At 42.0% G+C, this 17182-nt stretch overlaps 1 protein-coding gene across 3 annotated transcripts in view; it reads right to left on the bottom strand.

Annotated features, from left to right (window-relative positions):
• The window catches only part of AGPAT4 (1-acylglycerol-3-phosphate O-acyltransferase 4), a 79246-nt gene that overhangs the window by 22721 nt on the left and 39343 nt on the right, over positions 1–17182 (bottom strand). For all 3 annotated transcript variants that reach the window (XM_048067786.2, XM_048067787.2, XM_048067788.2), the window contains 3 exons: positions 11438–11607; positions 2923–3084; positions 1275–1428 (listed from right to left, as the gene is read on the bottom strand). In XM_048067786.2, coding sequence (XP_047923743.1) covers positions 1275–1428; positions 2923–3084; positions 11438–11607 — 486 coding nt within the window. The remainder of the gene's footprint in view (positions 1–1274; positions 1429–2922; positions 3085–11437; positions 11608–17182) is intronic.

Raw genomic sequence — 17182 nt, 5'->3', positions numbered from 1 at the left:
AAACACCACTAAAATCACTTGTCCCTGACTCCCAGCTCAGGGCACTGGAGGTCAGCGAGTTCTGACTCAGATCTTCTCAGTGCCTCAGGTCTATCTCCCCTCCTCCTCAGCAAAACATTTGCCCTTACTCAAAAGGGAAGGTTAAACTGTGCCCTTCAGGGAGCTGCTCTGGATGCTACACATAACTTCCGTCTTCTTCACATGTCAGAAGAGGTCCAAGCTATGCTGTCCATTTTGGGGGGTGGGAAATCAGTGATGCCTGACAAGCTACAACAGTGATATCATCTACCTGACTTGTGAGAAGATACAAAAAAGAGACATGACAGACAGCAAGACAGCTGACTGCAAAGCTTTTTTTACAGCAGCTACCCCAGATAAGCCAGATGAAAACATGTCTTCAAAGACAAAAAGGAGTTTTGACATTAACTTCAGTCATGGTAGAACATTTTCTTCTAAACCACTACTTTGTCGTTCTTATGTCAGCCTTCTAACACCACATAAATCCACCAAACCCCAAAGTGTAACACTATAGCTACTTAGCACTGTCTTTCCTTTGTTCATGAAGTACAGAGCAGAAGACTTAGCTGGATTTTATTAGTCAAAGAAGATCACTTTAAAGGAATGGCCTAGAGTGCCATGTTCTTACTGATGGCACTCTAGAGTTGGTAGATCTATTTCAGGTAACCAGAAGGAGGGTGAGGGGTACAGAACAACTTTAACAAGGAAAAATTTACTCATATTCCGTAATTAATTTATAAACTTCTCCTACATATATCTTCAGAAATGGTTTACTGCCCTCTACTCTGCAAAGGCCACTAAGAAACTCTAGAGTACATCTACACAGAAATTTAAAGCAGAGTATTTTTTGATAAAAAAATTTTACTTATATTTACCACAACTAAACATTTAAGACACTTTCTTAGATTCTCTGAAGTAATAAAGTGATGTATTGGCTTCACTGGGAATAGTATTTCTTAGTAACACAGTATATACTAAGAAATATTATCATTTGGGAATAGGTAGGAAACCTGTAACTTGGGATCCCCCAATACAGTAACAGATAAGGAAGCAAACGTAAGAAATTAATCAAGCTGCCCATGAATTCTGCTAGTCAAACCTAACCTTTAATTTTGACAGACCAGTAGAAGAAAGCTCAGAAAAGATTCCAGGGCTTTTCTTCTAGGACACACGCTATGGGGAAAAGAAGAGCAAGGCAAAGCGACAGCAGTTACATGAAATAACCATTTAGCATTGCTCCTTGTGACTTTCCTTACCTACATTTCTCAAACACTGCACGGTGACAGCAAATCCTTTCGTTCGTGGCAGAAGGTGATATTTGAGCTTGGGCAGGCCTTTGGCTTCAGCCACCTGCATGCTAATCTGGTGCTTCTGTTCTGTGAACCTTGTACCCTCACAATGAATCAGGAACTAAAACAAGAGAGAATTTCAGTTAGAAAACAGCTCAGGTTTTCTACATATGCCTGACCAGAGTCCTCCCTAATTCCCATCAGTATGGCCCAAATGAACACCGCTAGCAAGGACAGGTATAGCCACATACATATGCTGGTACTTTAATTACCCTGGAACTATTAAAAAATAAGAAATAACAAACAAAAAACTCTCAATTGCCCCCACTCATACAACTTGCCATCCTGTGGTTTGAAGTCTAGGCTTTGGGCTTTAACACCTGCTCTTCTACTGAAGTCTGAATGACTTGATTTCTCTAAATGAGTCACTATCTCTAAAGAGATGATAGAAAACTCACAAAACATTCTCCTTGTTGCAGATCTCTTACTGATGCTGAGGTGCTCCAGTATCTAAAAGTTGTAAGTGTCTGAACTGAACACATTTCTAGGAAATGCCTTGTTGGCTCATCTGCTTTCACTACGACATGAGGCCCATAAGCAACAGCAGACACTAACTTTGATGCCAAAGACTGACCTGGTAACAAACGTAGGGCAGTAGATGCAGGACAACAGTAGGTCTCAGTCCCTTATGAGCTACACAGCACAACTGCTCTGACATGAACAATTACAATTTTGCCAGTGGCAGGCAGCGGAGAGCACAGATCTTTGGAGATTTATCACTTGCTCAGCTGCTTTCCGCCAGACCTTAATGCAAACTATCACATCAGAGAGCAGTACCAAATAACATCAGCTAAGTCTCAATAACCCACAACAAGAATTTAGCCCACAGAGAACCTAAAGAAAACTGTCTAAGTAGCCAGCTTCAGATCCAGCCTGTCTAAGAGCATTTTTACTCATGTACCACGTGCATAATGTTAAGCAGTCAGAATGAAACATAAAGAAACTGGTAAGAAAATCCTCCTAAACCAGCTAGCATGCTCTCACTTTCTAACTACTGCTGTACCTTTTGAAATTATGTCAACAAATGAGTGCAGATTAAAACACCACACTGGAATAAATCCAGCTGTACACCTGCATCTGGATCTCTCAATACATGTACAACTCCTTCTCAGTGATACTCCACAGCAGTAAATAAAGAATGGTGGTAATTTGTGGTTACCAATTAGTACTGAACTGCCTATGTTCACGAAAAGGAATTCAGCATTTTTTACGAGTCACAGAGCGCCATGAACACCTGCATCTACCCCTCTACAGCTCCTACATTTAGAGGACTGCAAATCCTGCAAAGTCAACTATTGAGTTGATCGCAGTGTAGGAATTTTTGAAGTAACATCCACGGAGCTCCATACTATAGAGTTAGCAAACAGGCAGTAGAGACAATTACATTGGAAATTCCAGACAGAACTCAACTCTCAGATAATATTCTCCTGATGCTGCCAGGAGGTTCATGAATCAAAGTTCTCAGGAGCAACCTGGTGACTATCATGTATTGCGTACGCCTTCATCCCGCCAAGCACTACAACACCTCCCACAACATTCATTAGTCATCACTCACCCAAAAGTTTTCAGGGTAGTCCCGGAGATTCAGCAACTTCTGCATGACTGTTTTCCGATCTTCCTCCCACTTACGCTTGCAGAAGACTATCTCTAGGAAATACCACATCCAGCCAATGATAGGCATGTAGGAGAGCTCCTTCTTCGCCAGCACTTTGGAACTCTGCAAGACGGAGTGAAAGGAAGTAAGGCGCAATCGCACCACTTACTGGGTTTTGTACGGACATGACACATGCAAAGTTAGACATTTACATCTTGATTCATTTACTGACCTGTCCCAGTTTTAAAACCAGTACAGAAGCAAAACAAGGAAGTTATCCTTGCATGACACAACAGTCAAATCTGATCCCAGTATCTGCATGACAAAAGACTTTTGGTATGAAATATATACATGTATGTATGTATGTATGCCAATCCTGCCCAAACCCTGAAACCCAAAACACTAGCCAAATTCCTTCAGATGCGGAGGAATCCATGCAAAAGACTCAAACCACATAAAATAAAATTCTTAACCAGACCCTGTGCAGTGAAGCTTGCCTGTTCCCAAAGCCAGGACACCTCATCATGACAAGAAAACCATTCTGAATGAGAAACAGATTCACAGAGCCTTTGCTGCACAACAGCATATTGATGCATGCACCTGTTTCACACATGCTTTACCAATGGAGGAAACCTTAAGCAAGGCTAGAAATAACAGCAGAAATAAAAATACTTTGTTTCTGTTCAGACTTGTTTATGGAAGGGCAGAAATACACTAGTAAGCTTCTGTTCAGAGCATCCTTCTAGAATAAAATAAGTACTGTTTCTGTCTCACAGGTGTGACAGACGCTGAATTGATTTGTCCAGACTCTCCATAAGAAGTCTATGGCTTTTCAAGCATTCAACTTGTTCCAAATCTCAAATCTAACTCCAGAACTCAGTCCCAGTTACCTCAGACTGATGTCCCTTTGGGCACAAGAACTGATCGACTTGCTCATTTCCTATCTTCCAAGCCACTGTGCCTTGGCGAGCTGTTTTACCTTTCACTTTGCTATTTCGTGAATAAAATGGTATGCCTGCATGCGTATACACAAAAACCATTTCAGCATTCCTGAAAGATGGTGACATTTTCCTAGAGGATAGATGGAGCAATTACAGTCCAGTTTCTATCCCTGATATCATTATAAGCTGTTCCATGCCAGTGCTCCACAGATGGGTTCCAAGACATTGCATCTGACTAGAAGAAATTATTTACTGATAGAAATTATCAGCAGCAGGAATTATTTCCTTTTATTTTTTGGTTGCTGTTGTTCATTTGGTTACTAGGAAAAGAGACTTGACCTACTTCTTTATCTCAGCTCGTTTCTTTCATCTGCTTTCTTTCCTTGAGAAGGAAAATACCTTAAATAATTAAGCTATCTAAAAGCTCATAAGAGTGGAAGGCAAGTGCACATAAATAGCTTCACAAGTGGCTGTTATACAAAAGCAGAGCAGAAAAAGACACGAGACAGTTCCATTTCTAAGAATGCAGGAATTACCACTGTCAAACAACTTACCACTTTGCAATAAAGTGCACTCTCTCAGCCATTTGGAGAACTTCAGTGATGGCCCTAGCCCGGGACCCCAGGCCCTGCTCTCCCACAGGGAGCAGCTGAGGCACTCTTTTTGCCATTTCAGTTTCTCCTGGACATGAATCCCTACTGCACAGCAGCAGCAGCGCTGAGACCAGCCTCCTCTTCCAGCTCCCCAGACCGGTGACAGAGACTGGCTCTCCTCCCACTAACTCTCTTAAAGCTCAGTTTACTTTTCTCCCCACACTACTGCTTTTTCCTTTTCTCTGTTACTCAAAATACAAGTTATTTTTGCATTTTCAAAATAAATCTAAACTCCAAATTCTGGCATATACTTTTAAAAGAAGTCTCCAAGGAGCACTTTTTGTTACAGGCCACGTACAACTTCCATTCAAAACGCACACACCAGTCCAGAAGCTCTGTCATTCCTGTCTCCCATGCAAGGCTGAGGAAGACACCTTGGCTTATGATTTGCTCCCAAAACCCCAGCAGATGTAATGTCTCCAGCTGGGGGATGACGACCAGAACCTTAGGGAACTGCAACCCACACCTCAGGCCCAAGCAGGCCGGCCTTTTGCCAGCAGCCCCAGTTGGAAGGAATCCCAGGGGAAGCCACCAATTCTTTAGGAAAACAGCAGCAGTGTCACACCTCAGCCCCAACACCCCACCCCAAAACAAAAGCACCACGCTTTTAAAGTTTATTTACAGTAGGTGTTTAGTATCACCATGCATGCCATAAACAAGCAGCATCGTGCTCTGCATAGGATGCACAAGGCCTCCACAACACAGCGTCAGGAAAGACAAGCTAATCTAACTGTCCTACCTCCAGACTTTAAAACACGGGAATCCTAGCCCAAAAACAAGCTGAAGTAAATACTTCACCATCATTAAGTGTATGAGTTAAACATGGGGCAGGAGAGACGTTACCAACACTGTTTTCCTTCCCTGGTGAAGGAGAGACAGGCCTGATGCGAGCTACGGTGTCACAGGGCGCAGGTATGGCCACAAAAGCAGAGCTGATGTTTGAGCTCTCCCCAGGGCACACTCCTATTCATTTTGAAATTTAAAAATGCTTTTCAGACACGTGAGTGCACGTCTCCTTAGATGAACATAAAAAGAAACCAAATTACCTTAGGCTGTATTTCACGCACCCCACCTACTGTCGCAGTAGAAGGCAGGCTGATGACACAGAGCTAATGGGAGGAAGGAAATTCTCCCTGCACTGCACGGGTAAGACTCCTCATGTGGGAGGAATACATCAGGCCTCTCAGAAGCTACCACCTCGCTACAATAACTAGAGCTGCAATCTGTTCGGTTTCAGCTGTCTACACGTGCACAGCTCCTGCCTGAGTACAAGGGGGGAAGAACACAGCTGTAGTTATTTCTGCCACCGATTCTTCCTTTACCGGAGAGCTTTGGAGAATATATGACAAGTCACCTGTAGTCCTTAAATTCAGCTTGCTCAACAGAATAAATTGAGTAAATCATTGCTTTTTTATGAAACGTAAGCTACCTTCCTGAAGGAAGTTAAACATTTTTAATGCTCAGAATTGTGTAATTCCAACAGACATCTTACAAAATCATTGCTGGATGGGAATGGCTTATCTACAGTAAGAGCATTTTAATCCAGGTTAATTTTTTTTCACTACATTTGTTCAGATGGGAATACCCATGAAATTTTCCTTGCATGAATGACTGTACTAACATTGCATAAAAAACAAATTTAAAAACTCGCTTTAGATGTGTTCACATAGCTTTACTGTCACAGAAAGAAAATCCTGATTTTCGTTTCCAGCCTCAGTTATTCAACACCTCTTAATCACAGAATGAACAAACAGCACAAAATCAACCTGTAAGCTGAGGATGTCTACCAAAATTTGTTCCAGTTTCAAAACAAATTTATTGTAGCTGCAAACCATTAGCAACAGCAATTTATCTCATAAATTACTTGCTCTACGGGCTGCCCTCGACACTGACATACTTTTGGTAATTCTTTTTGCTCTCTTTCGCACCCTTTCACATTGTAGTCTCAGGGACATCAAGATGAAAAGATACATTTCTTTAGTGCCTCAAAGCCATGATTCCATAAATGTAACTAGGCTCCTAATTTTTAATGCTTCAATTTGAGGAAAAAAGAAAACAAACAAACAAAAACTTTTCCACGTTGGAAAGGTAACAAAGCAATATTTTAGTGGATGTAACACCCAAGCATATGTTAAGATGCTGTACTAAATACAAGTAATAACGTGTTTTTATCTGCCTACCTGAACAATCATACAACTCCTATTAATATACTGAAATATACAAATGAATGAGCATTGGGAAGTAATCAGTATTCACATATCTATCAGTTCCAAGCAGTAATCTAGCAGAAGACTCTTCTCACACCTTTTTTTAAGGCAATGTTCAGTTCTTCCAACAGCAAGCTTCAATATAAATAACTTTTTATTTAAATTTTTTTTTCTGGCATATGGAACAGATAATTGTGGTTTAAAATGATTACATATGCTTAGCATTACCTGTGTTCAATGGAAAATGAACAGATGAACCAGTAGACTTAGCTTTAAAGTGGAGGCAATTTTTGCTCATATAAATATCTTCATCTCAGGAAAAGGGTTACTAAACTGATTAAAAAGCTATTTTAGCACTGCTTTGTTATATCTAGCACTGAACCAGAAGGGTAACAGTGAGTCCTGGCAGGGAGTGTACTAGTGTGCTTTTGGTTCAAGTCCTGAACAACATCTCCTTCCTCAGAAAATGCCTGTTTCTTGATTGAGAGTTCTTGCTTCCAGCAGGCCTGTTTTCAAAGGGCTGCTTGGCACACACCTTGAAAAACTTAATGTTACTGATGTGCTTAAATGCCGATACAGGACCTAGGTCGAATATCACAGTCAAGAAAACTGAAGGGTGCAGCACAGCACAGGGACCTGTCAACACAAGCAGGCAAAGCCCAGGCTCACCAGAGTCGGCCCCAGCCATTGTGCCAGCACAGCATGGAAAAGCAGAGCACCCACAACGTCACAGTCACGCTCCTCCTGGTGCGTTTTATTAAGAAATGGAAGCCTGTCCCATAGCAGATGATGCTGACTTGACATTGAGCATCCCCCATATTCTATTCCCTGCTTTGGGGCTACATGCTCCTGCACACATCACTGAGCAAGGAGGCAGGTAAGTGTGGCTGATGGCTGTCGGGGTGAAAATGGAGGAGGAAGATCTCTTCACTAAGAACACAAGTGGAATATAGATGCAAGTGATTCATAATTTTGGTTGAAATCCCTGTTGACTTGTAGGCTTTGTGCAGTCTGCTTCCTTCTAATTTCTAGCAACCACCAAAAATCTTCTATGGTTTGGTGCTGCAAACACGCACCAGCAGCTTCAGCTACATGGAGCCCAACTGCAACTGGCAAGACAATCTATGCCTAGAATAACTTGCAAGAGAAAAAGAGAACACAGAATTGCTTCTTGATGGGGTTTTCTCCTTCTCCACTGTAAATGAATAGATCTCTGGCTCTCACTCAGCACTGTTGAGCCAGTACCTCCTAGCATTTTGAATGGGTGCGCCAAAAGTATCATAAAAAATCATATCCAAAAGTATGTAAAAATGTAAAAAGTAAATAAATGTAAATGTAAAAATGTAAAAGTAAAATAAATGCCAGAAATGGCAGGTTTTTTCTTTTTACCTACTCCCTCAAAACTCAAAAAAAACCCAACAACAACAAAACAACCAAGCACAGCACCACCAAACCCTAGAATTAGTGGCTTCATTTAACAGAAGTTCAAGGCGTTAAACAGAGTTTGGGCGCACACTTACAATATCATTAAGAGCATGGCCATCATCTGCCATGGCTGTAGGGTACTGCTGGATATCACAACAAAGCCATTCTGTCCGCCTTCTGCAGCTAAACGCAATCAGTTCCACTCCTTCAGCCATGAATTGTCTTTGTCTTCTCTCTCTTCACCCTCCCCAGTCATCTTTCCTTTCTTTCACAGAACTAGGTATGGCACGAGAAAGAGAAGAGGTGCCTGAAACGTGCTAATACCGGTCAGACAAACACCAGAACTGATGCAGAAGATAGGATGGCATGGTCAAAATTTCCCTTTCAACAGCAGTGAGTACATAATTAGCTTAGCGGGATGTTGATAAATGCCTAAAAAGTTTGCATAGACTCTTTGCAGTGTAAAACTAAACCACATTAAATATAAAACACCATTAGCTCACAAAGTCCCCGAGCCACAAATTGCTAGGGGCTCGGACAACCCTTCAAAATTTCTCTGTATGCTCGCCTTGTTCTTGCAACTCTCTCTCAAACATTTGCTTCTGGCCTCTGTTCAAGACAGTGCAAGACGAGCCTTCAGCATAAGGGCTTTTACATTCTTAATTGTGCTGCCACACCAAATCCTGCAGTATTGCACAATACAATTACACAAGCTGGTGTAAGGCAGCACAAAGTCACACCAAGCTATACCCTGCACCGCCAGGCATTCATCCACTCCTGTGCTGCACCAAACCAAGCACCAGTATGCCAGTACAGTAAATCCTGTAAGGAAACAAATCTAGGATGACAGTTGGGGAAGGGGGTGTTGGGCTTTTTTGTTTGTTTTGATGGCTTATGATGAACCTTGACTGGTTACCCCAACAGGGAAATAAACTGCTTTCCTGTGTTAAGACATCTACGCAAGTAAGAGCACATGGGAACCATTTCCTCCTGGAACAGTTTCTGGAAAGTAAAACCACAGTACATTAATCAAGACCGAAATAGTTTTAAGAAGTAATTACAAAAAGATATATCAGTTCCTAAACGATCCCTAAGATTAGTGAAGATATAAACTGAGTAATAACTCAGCATCTAAAGACAGCAGTGTTTTCAGTTAGCGCAGCACAGTAATTATGCAATAGCTAATGCTTTTATGCAGTGGTCTTCTTATGTGTAGGGAGCAATACACAAAATTAAAACATAATCCCAATTAACTTGGGAAAACTATTAAAAAATAATTAAAGCTAATGAAATTCAATCCAACCACACAACACTAACGTAAAACAAGAGATTTCTGACCCTGTAGGCCCCTATTAGTTTGTACAGAAACAGTCCTTTAATTTTCCACAATGCTGCTTTCTGAAGAAGCTCCTGACCTTCTACAGTACAGCTTTATCTAGAGATCTGTCATTGTTAGGCCTATAAAATTAGACAGACTATACTAATGAACCACCGTATAATGAGCATATAGAAAGGAGAATGCTTTTGGCACATATATCTGTCTGCCGTGAACACATTTCCCTACATCTATTGCTGTCTTTGATGATATTTTCCAGCTCTGTACTTGAGGCCTAGACATGACAGTAAAATTGTTCCACAGTAATGAGGAGCCAACAGCCATTTCACTGATATGCAGGACCTGCAGTCCTTTGGTTTATTTCCCTCCAGGTTTTTAAGGTTGTTTTGTTTTTGTTGTTATTGTTTATTTTTGTTGGTGGTGGTGTGTTTTTTTTTTCATCTTTGTGGAATTTGTTTGTTTTAAAGCAGACGTTCATGACTAATTTGAAAGGGATTCAAGCGGTGCGTAAATATCCAGCAAATGCAAAGAGCCAAAAGGAAAGGCCACAAGAAGTCATAGGTTCACACAAGTTCAGGACTTTTAACAGCATTCAGTAGCAAGGTTAGAAGAGGATACTAGAGAAGACTGCCAAAATGAGGTATTAGTCTGCTTTCTTTGGAGGGTGAAACTGTTTTCTTAGTCTCTTGTCAGCAGAAAATGTCATCAGTATCACAGAATTAAATCAAACCAGCTTAGGAGAGGTGCTAGAATCATCTCCATGAACTAACCGGGGAACCAAGAAAAATCGAAAACACATGCACACATACTCCTAGCTTAACGTAAGAGTATATTCAATTGTGGATAACCCATCCTCCCACTCTTTATTAGTTAGCACTTGGTTAGTGCTTTCACTTTAGATGGCAGCCCTTTCATTCCGAGAAACAACAGAAACTACATCATTCAAGCTCTAGCTATGGTTTTGGTGGATTTGGAAGACAACTCTAGAGAAGGCAAACAAATTCTACAATTTACTGGGAAAGTATCACAAGTAGCTCATCCTTCTGCAGCACAATCAACCATATAGGTACCTAGCAAGCACACTGAAAGAAACAACTGTAAAGCCTCTACAGGCTAAAAATACCTCCTTCATCAGCTGTAACTGCAATACTTTTAATATTTCTATGAACGCCTAAACAACCCTAACCCAGTATTCCATGTAATTCCACTGCACTGACTTAGGTTCACGCCTCTAAGTCCTGACGACAGCATGAAATTTGAACAGAGATCTCTTAACTTACTGTCACAGTTTTAGCTGGGATAGAGTTAATTTTCTTCACTGTAGCTGGCATGTTGCTCTGTTCTGGATTTAGGATGTTTCACTTGCTGCAGAGCAGTGCTCACACAGAGCCCAGGACTCATCTGCTCCTGGCACTGCCCTGCCAGCGAGGAAGCTGGGGGTGCACCAGGAGCTGGGGGGGGACAGAGCCAGGACAGCCTGGGCTGGCCAGAGGGGTGTCCCATGTCATGGGGCATTGTGCTGAACAGTAACAGCTTGGGGAAAGAAGGAGGGTAGAAGCATGTTCAGAGCAACTGCGTTTGTCTTCCCAAGTAACTGTTACCCATGATGAGCCCTGCTTTGCTGGCAACAGCTGAACACGTGCCTGCTGATGGGGAGTAGTGAATGAATTCCTTCTTTTGCTTTACCTTCGGCACCGAGTAAAGTGCCTTTTCTCAACCTATAAGCTCTTGCACTTTTACCTTACTTTTACCTTTCTGTGTTTTTACATTGTGCGAGGAGCAAACAAACAGCTGTGTGGTGCTTAGCTGCATGCCAGGGTTAAACCACAACACTCACAAAAACACAAAGAATTTGTGTGTTTTTTTCCCCACACCCAAGAAGAGGAAGCTGTTTTAATGCTTATCAAAACTCACCCCAAGGACTCCGAATCTTTCACAGAAGTTCCAACCACAGAGAAAGTCAATTTCGAAGTTGTGATTAAGAATTACAATGGCATTCTCCTTCCCATACTTGTGGTAACTCTCTGGATCAGTGTAGAGGGTGCAATCGGTGCCTGACCACCATTCCAATAACATCACCATCTCTAAAATAAAGAACAAGACATAAATGAATGTACAAAGTATATGCAAAGCCACAAATTATTAATGTGTTGAAAAGCATCAGTTGCCTCGACACCACAGGGCAAAAAAAGGGCAAGGCAGGGGAGGCAGGGGAGAAAAGGGAGATAAAGAGATGGCATGGAAGGAGGGAGTAGAAATGTTTCACAGTGATATTGAGGAGTTTCACTTATTTGAAAATTACAAATTTAAAGTTAAAAATGTATTATCAAGATACACGTAAAATTAGCATTTATGGTTTTCAATACAACAGCATTACATGAAGAATGAAACAAGCTTGTAGGAAAAACAAACAAGCCTATTTGCACTATACACTGGTCCTCATACTCCTTCCTAGGAGTTCTGCCAGCCGAAAACCTGTGGAAGCACTGACAACAAATCAGACCTCATTCCACATCAGCATCACTTGGCTCCTGGCTGTACAGGCTCAAACTGCCATGCTCTCAGGACATCTTACATGCAATATGGGCGACAGCACAGCCAGTGACTGCATTTTGTACTCAGTCTGACCACTCAGGCCAGTAACCCAACAACAGTCCCGAGCAAAGAGCCAGAGGTGTTGGCAGACCCAGCGCATTCTCCCCGTCAGGGTGTAGGCAGAGCAGGCACCAGTCCTCAAACTCATCCGTTCAGTGGGGACTGTTGTCTGAGGCACTCTGCACACCCAGCAGACTTCAGCATCTTCGCAGCAGAATAGCTACTGCCTGGGAAAGCTCTTTCCAAGGTGATGTGCCCATTTCAGACAACTGCGAGAAAACACTGACGCCAGCTCTGGCTACAGCTGTGTCAGGACTAGACCCTCTGTCCTGAAAGCCTCTGTCCTGTTCAAGGTGACCAGGACTAGGGTCTTGATCCAAATAGTACCACAGTAAATGGAAAGGCTGCATTTTAATTTGGTTGCTGGAACCAAAAACATGGACACACATGAATCTAACATTGTCCCAAGCCCCAGAAACGGCCAGAGAAACATAGCCATGTTCAAAAGTTGAATGTTGAAAGGTTCCATTTAAAGCTTTCCTCTGTTTTATTAAACTTCCTTAATTCTATTCACACCTTCTCTACTGATATGCTTCTGCCAGCTGAGACTGTCCAGTACAAGAATCCCTGACATGTAACTTCTCTTGATTTTAAGCTACACTGTCGTTGCCCCACAATGAAATGGAGATTGAACTACATCAGATAGAAAAATTCTTTTTTTTTTTTTCTGTTGAGAGTTACATTACTATTCAGTACAGTGCTTTACCAAGCAAATAAACAAACAAACAAAAAAGAAGTGGCATCTAAAAACACGAGTTAAGTGGCAGACAGTTACAAAAGCAGCAATTGCGAATCAATTAAATGAAATGCATAAAGAGAGGAACCTCTAAAAACTGCACAATTATAGACCAGAAGGCAGCTTGGACAAGACATCTGGAAGCAGGCCTGCTGCACGTACACCTTATGCATCATCCTTTTAACTTGTCAGGAGTAGCAGTTGTGTGTCCTGCTACAACAGATGCATTTTACATTTGCCAGGAGTGTATCAATCATTCAGAGCAGAGCCAATAGCTCAGACTGGATGAAGAACTGCCATCCCCAGGCTAAAGATAAGGGGGGTGGCTGGCAAAGTGTGCAGAGCCAAGAGGAGTTATTAATAGGAAGTACATCCGCACATGCTTTAGTTGATGAAATGATTAAGCAAGGGAGGGATGGGGGCAGGAAGAGGGTGCCTAAAAGCAGCGCCTCTCCTTGAGGAACCCCCTGGGAAGGTCTAGGGAGATCACAGGACGAATGAGAACCGTCTGTCACGATGAAGAGGAGAAGGTGGTAAGGGACAATGTTTCCTGACAAAGCTTCCTGACAAAGCTACCACAAAACTTCTGGACTGAAGCAAAGGTCCAATGCGAGGGGCTGTTCTCTGCTCAGAGAAAAGCACCCCCTTCTCGGGGCATACATCTCTGCTGGAAGGATGAGACACCTGAGATGCTCTCCCGGCTTGAGGTAAACCCCAGAGCTCCGCACATCCTCATGCACCTCAGGGAAGATCAAAACCAGGCTGGCCCTTGAAACATGTCTGAAACCCTTTCAGTTTATGTCCCCCACTGGCCTCAACTGGGAAATGAAAACAGAGAACAGGCAGGAACAAGTCTTCCACTTTTTCAGTCATCATTAGCTCAGTTAATTGCCTGAAGCTTTTGGATGACATCGTGCTGTACACTGGAGAACAGGCATTAGTGACATGAATGAATTTCATCTAACAGTGTTACAGCCAGGCTAATAAACAATCTCTATTCAAATAACATTACTTTAATACGATAAAAACACGTTTAAGGTACAGATAAATGACTGACTTGTCAGTCCTTCTGTTTACCCCTAATCAAAGCAGATAACTACTATGGTGGCAGGAGTACCTATTACTCAATGGCTGCTATTATGCATCAAAGCAATGCTCAGAGACCCAAGCTGCCACGCGTTACAGCAAGGATATCGCTGGTTGGAAACGGATTTCCCAATGACAGCCAAAGATGTTCACATCCCAGCGAGAGAGATGTAGAGATAGGGAAGTGAGGAAACAAATACATGGCTAAGCTCCCAGACTTGCTCTACTAAGAACTACCTTGTGACAAACACACACAACATCTTTCCAAGAGAGCAGGTTTTGTTTTAAAAAAACATAACAAAAGCCCTCCACTCTCCAAAACACAGCAAAATTGAAAAGTAAAAACCCACCAATCTGCAAACCTTTACAGAATCTACAATCACATCGTAGGGCAGAAAACAACCACAGGAAAAGAAGTTTGTGACAGGTTTTTGTTTGTCTTTTGCTTAGCTAGGAACCCTAGCTATGACAGAAAGAATGACGGTCAGACAGGAGTTTCTCTTTTTTGATCTCGACTGTCATTAAGCCTCTTGCCTGAAATAAACATGTACAGATGATGATTGTGAGGTCCTCTTGAAGAAAAAGCCAACTTTACCTGAGGAAAAAAAAAAAAAAAAAAAAAAAAACAAAAAACAACTTCAAAGTCATCTCCCTTCAAGTGCTTTGTTTTGTCTTTTCCTAAAAATTTGAACAAAATGAATAATAATACATCAGGAATCTCACTATACAGGTATGCCACATACATAAAGCTCTTCATATTTTCAGTCTCCAATATATTCCAAAGAAGTACAGATACAAATATTTCGGTATGTACTTGGATCCTGCAGGCTTCACAAGAGCAGGATTTTTGTCCGTATAAACCCTGCAGAAGTATGTCCCTACTCCTCACCTCACATGCCCATTTGTTGCTGGTGTGCTCCTGCAGTCACTGCAGGAACACAAAGCAGGCACTGACTGCTTCTGTATTAAATACAGTAAACACCACCCGCCAGCCTTTCAGTTTTAAATGCTTTTCTTTCCCTAATCTTTCCCCTCTTTCTTTTCCTTTCTTCCCAGCCTCCCTTCTCTCTGTGGCTCTCAAGCAATGACTAGCAATGTCAGTTTGCACTGCTCTTGCATCACGCCACCAGCTTTCTTCCACAATCTGCCACAGAAATTTATTTCCAAAAACTTCCTGCAGTGGCCTAACAGCACAAGGTCACTCATACACATTCTCTTAGCCTCCTCCACAGTGCAGATAACCAGTGCAAGCCTCCTCTTTGTACACCAGTCAGGCTATATAGGGGGAAAAAAAATAAAAAAAAATGTCTTGCTCCCAAGCAGGGCTGGTCCAAGATTTCTAGTGTAAGGAAGATTTCTAGTCTTCCCCACCCCCTTTCATGAGGTTTTGGAGCTAGAATATCATGACTAAGCTGGTTAATTCACATGCACCCACGTCACGGGGGCTCCTATCTTACAAACCAACTCCTCCACTAACACTTCCACACAATGAATGCAAAGGAAGGGAGAATAAAAACAAACAAACATAAAATCTCTCACCCCGGGCTGGAAGGGAGTTCCCTTTCAGTAGGTTACAGCTACCTCCAGGAGAGTCTGGCTGTAGGGAAAGGCATGCCTTCAAATGCCTAACAAGGATTCTTTGTCTACCTGAGAATTTCTAGTTTTTCTACCCTGAAAGAAAACAAACAAACAAACAAAAAAAACTTTCACCCCGCTGCATATAATGGCACCTACCCTTTGTGACCATAGACGGCTTCTTGCCGTCTTCAAGAGCAAGTAACTAATTAGAGAACATCTCCAAGGCTAACTAGTTATGTGAAAAACATTTACCAGAGGAATGGAAACACACAGAGTTTTCTGAGACCTGCTACTTTGATGTTTTGAGAGAATGAGTCATTAAAACAGTTGAGGCTGTTCTTCTGTCCTTGCATGGATTTTGTTAGTAAATTTCTTTAGCTCACTTAACTACTCTTGATACTACACTGAAACATCTACTTACTGGGTTAACCATAAAATGCCTGTTTCAGAATGCGACTGAAAGCATAGTTATGTATTGACTCAAAAAGTACAACAATTACAAAATAAAGTACAAAAAGTAGGCAATGTAAGTATGTAACCTACTTTAAAGGGCACCAGAACTGTTCCTCTTTGAGGCATTAGTCATTTTCTTTAACCTATGCGTCAGGGCAACACAAACCAAGAAAACCTACAAGTTCCATTCCTTTATTCTGATAGGAAGATGTGATAAAAGGGTAGTAAACTCCAATACAAATCAAAAGCAAGAGAAGCAGGGCAAGCCACAACCACCATTCCAAAGGCCAACTGGCTGCATGATGAATCAGTGCACTGCATAAAAGATGGGGGAAAGCATTTCCAAAAAAAGTCATGGTAAAATAAGGCTAAACACTGCCTGATGGCTAGTTTACTCCAGGCCATGTCTGTCCATGAACTAATGACTTACAAGAACAACTTTCTTCCTTTTCAGATTATCAGACTACGTTTACTGGGTGCATCTCAAACATTTTCCATATACCTAATTAAGCCTACAGGCAACTAAGAAAAGCAAGTCTGTTATCTCCCCTGAACTACTCAAAAGCCCTCTATGTACCACACATGATTCAGGGACCACAGATTCGAAACCCAGGACGATACCTACTATATCAGCTGTGAAGCTGCCTAGGAGGTTTTCCAAAAAAATCAGGTACTGACGATTGCACGGGTCCTGACACAGGCTATCCCAGTGCTTCAGTATGCATCTAGCTTCACTAGTCATTTGGTTTGGTTGTCTACTCCATCCCCTGCAGCAGCTACAAGTAATTATAAGGAAAAACTTGAGGACAGGAGCTCTGCTGTAAACTTGCACTGATTAGGAACATGAAACAATTGGAGGTCAGAGAGGGAATGTTACTAAATGCCCACAGGAAGAACTCTTAGAATAGCTTATTATTACAAAAAGCATATAAAGGTTTTCTGCCCAGCATTGCCTTCCCTGATCCTCCCAAATGAGGGGGAGGACTTTCATGGAGCCCAGCAGACAAGGAATCAGCTCTATAGCTTCAAGCAGATTCCCATTCTTTACTCTGCATGAGCTGCACATGCAGGTGCGCACGGGAGCAACAACGAGGTGCAATGGAGAAACCTGGTCTGCTCCAAGGCAGAGCTCCTGGTCTTTAACCAGCAGG

The sequence above is a fragment of the Anser cygnoides genome, chromosome 3 (genome assembly GCF_040182565.1).
Source record: "Anser cygnoides isolate HZ-2024a breed goose chromosome 3, Taihu_goose_T2T_genome, whole genome shotgun sequence".
In the NCBI taxonomy this organism is placed as follows: domain Eukaryota; kingdom Metazoa; phylum Chordata; class Aves; order Anseriformes; family Anatidae; genus Anser; species Anser cygnoides.
This window is presented reverse-complemented; position numbering and strand designations above follow the sequence as displayed.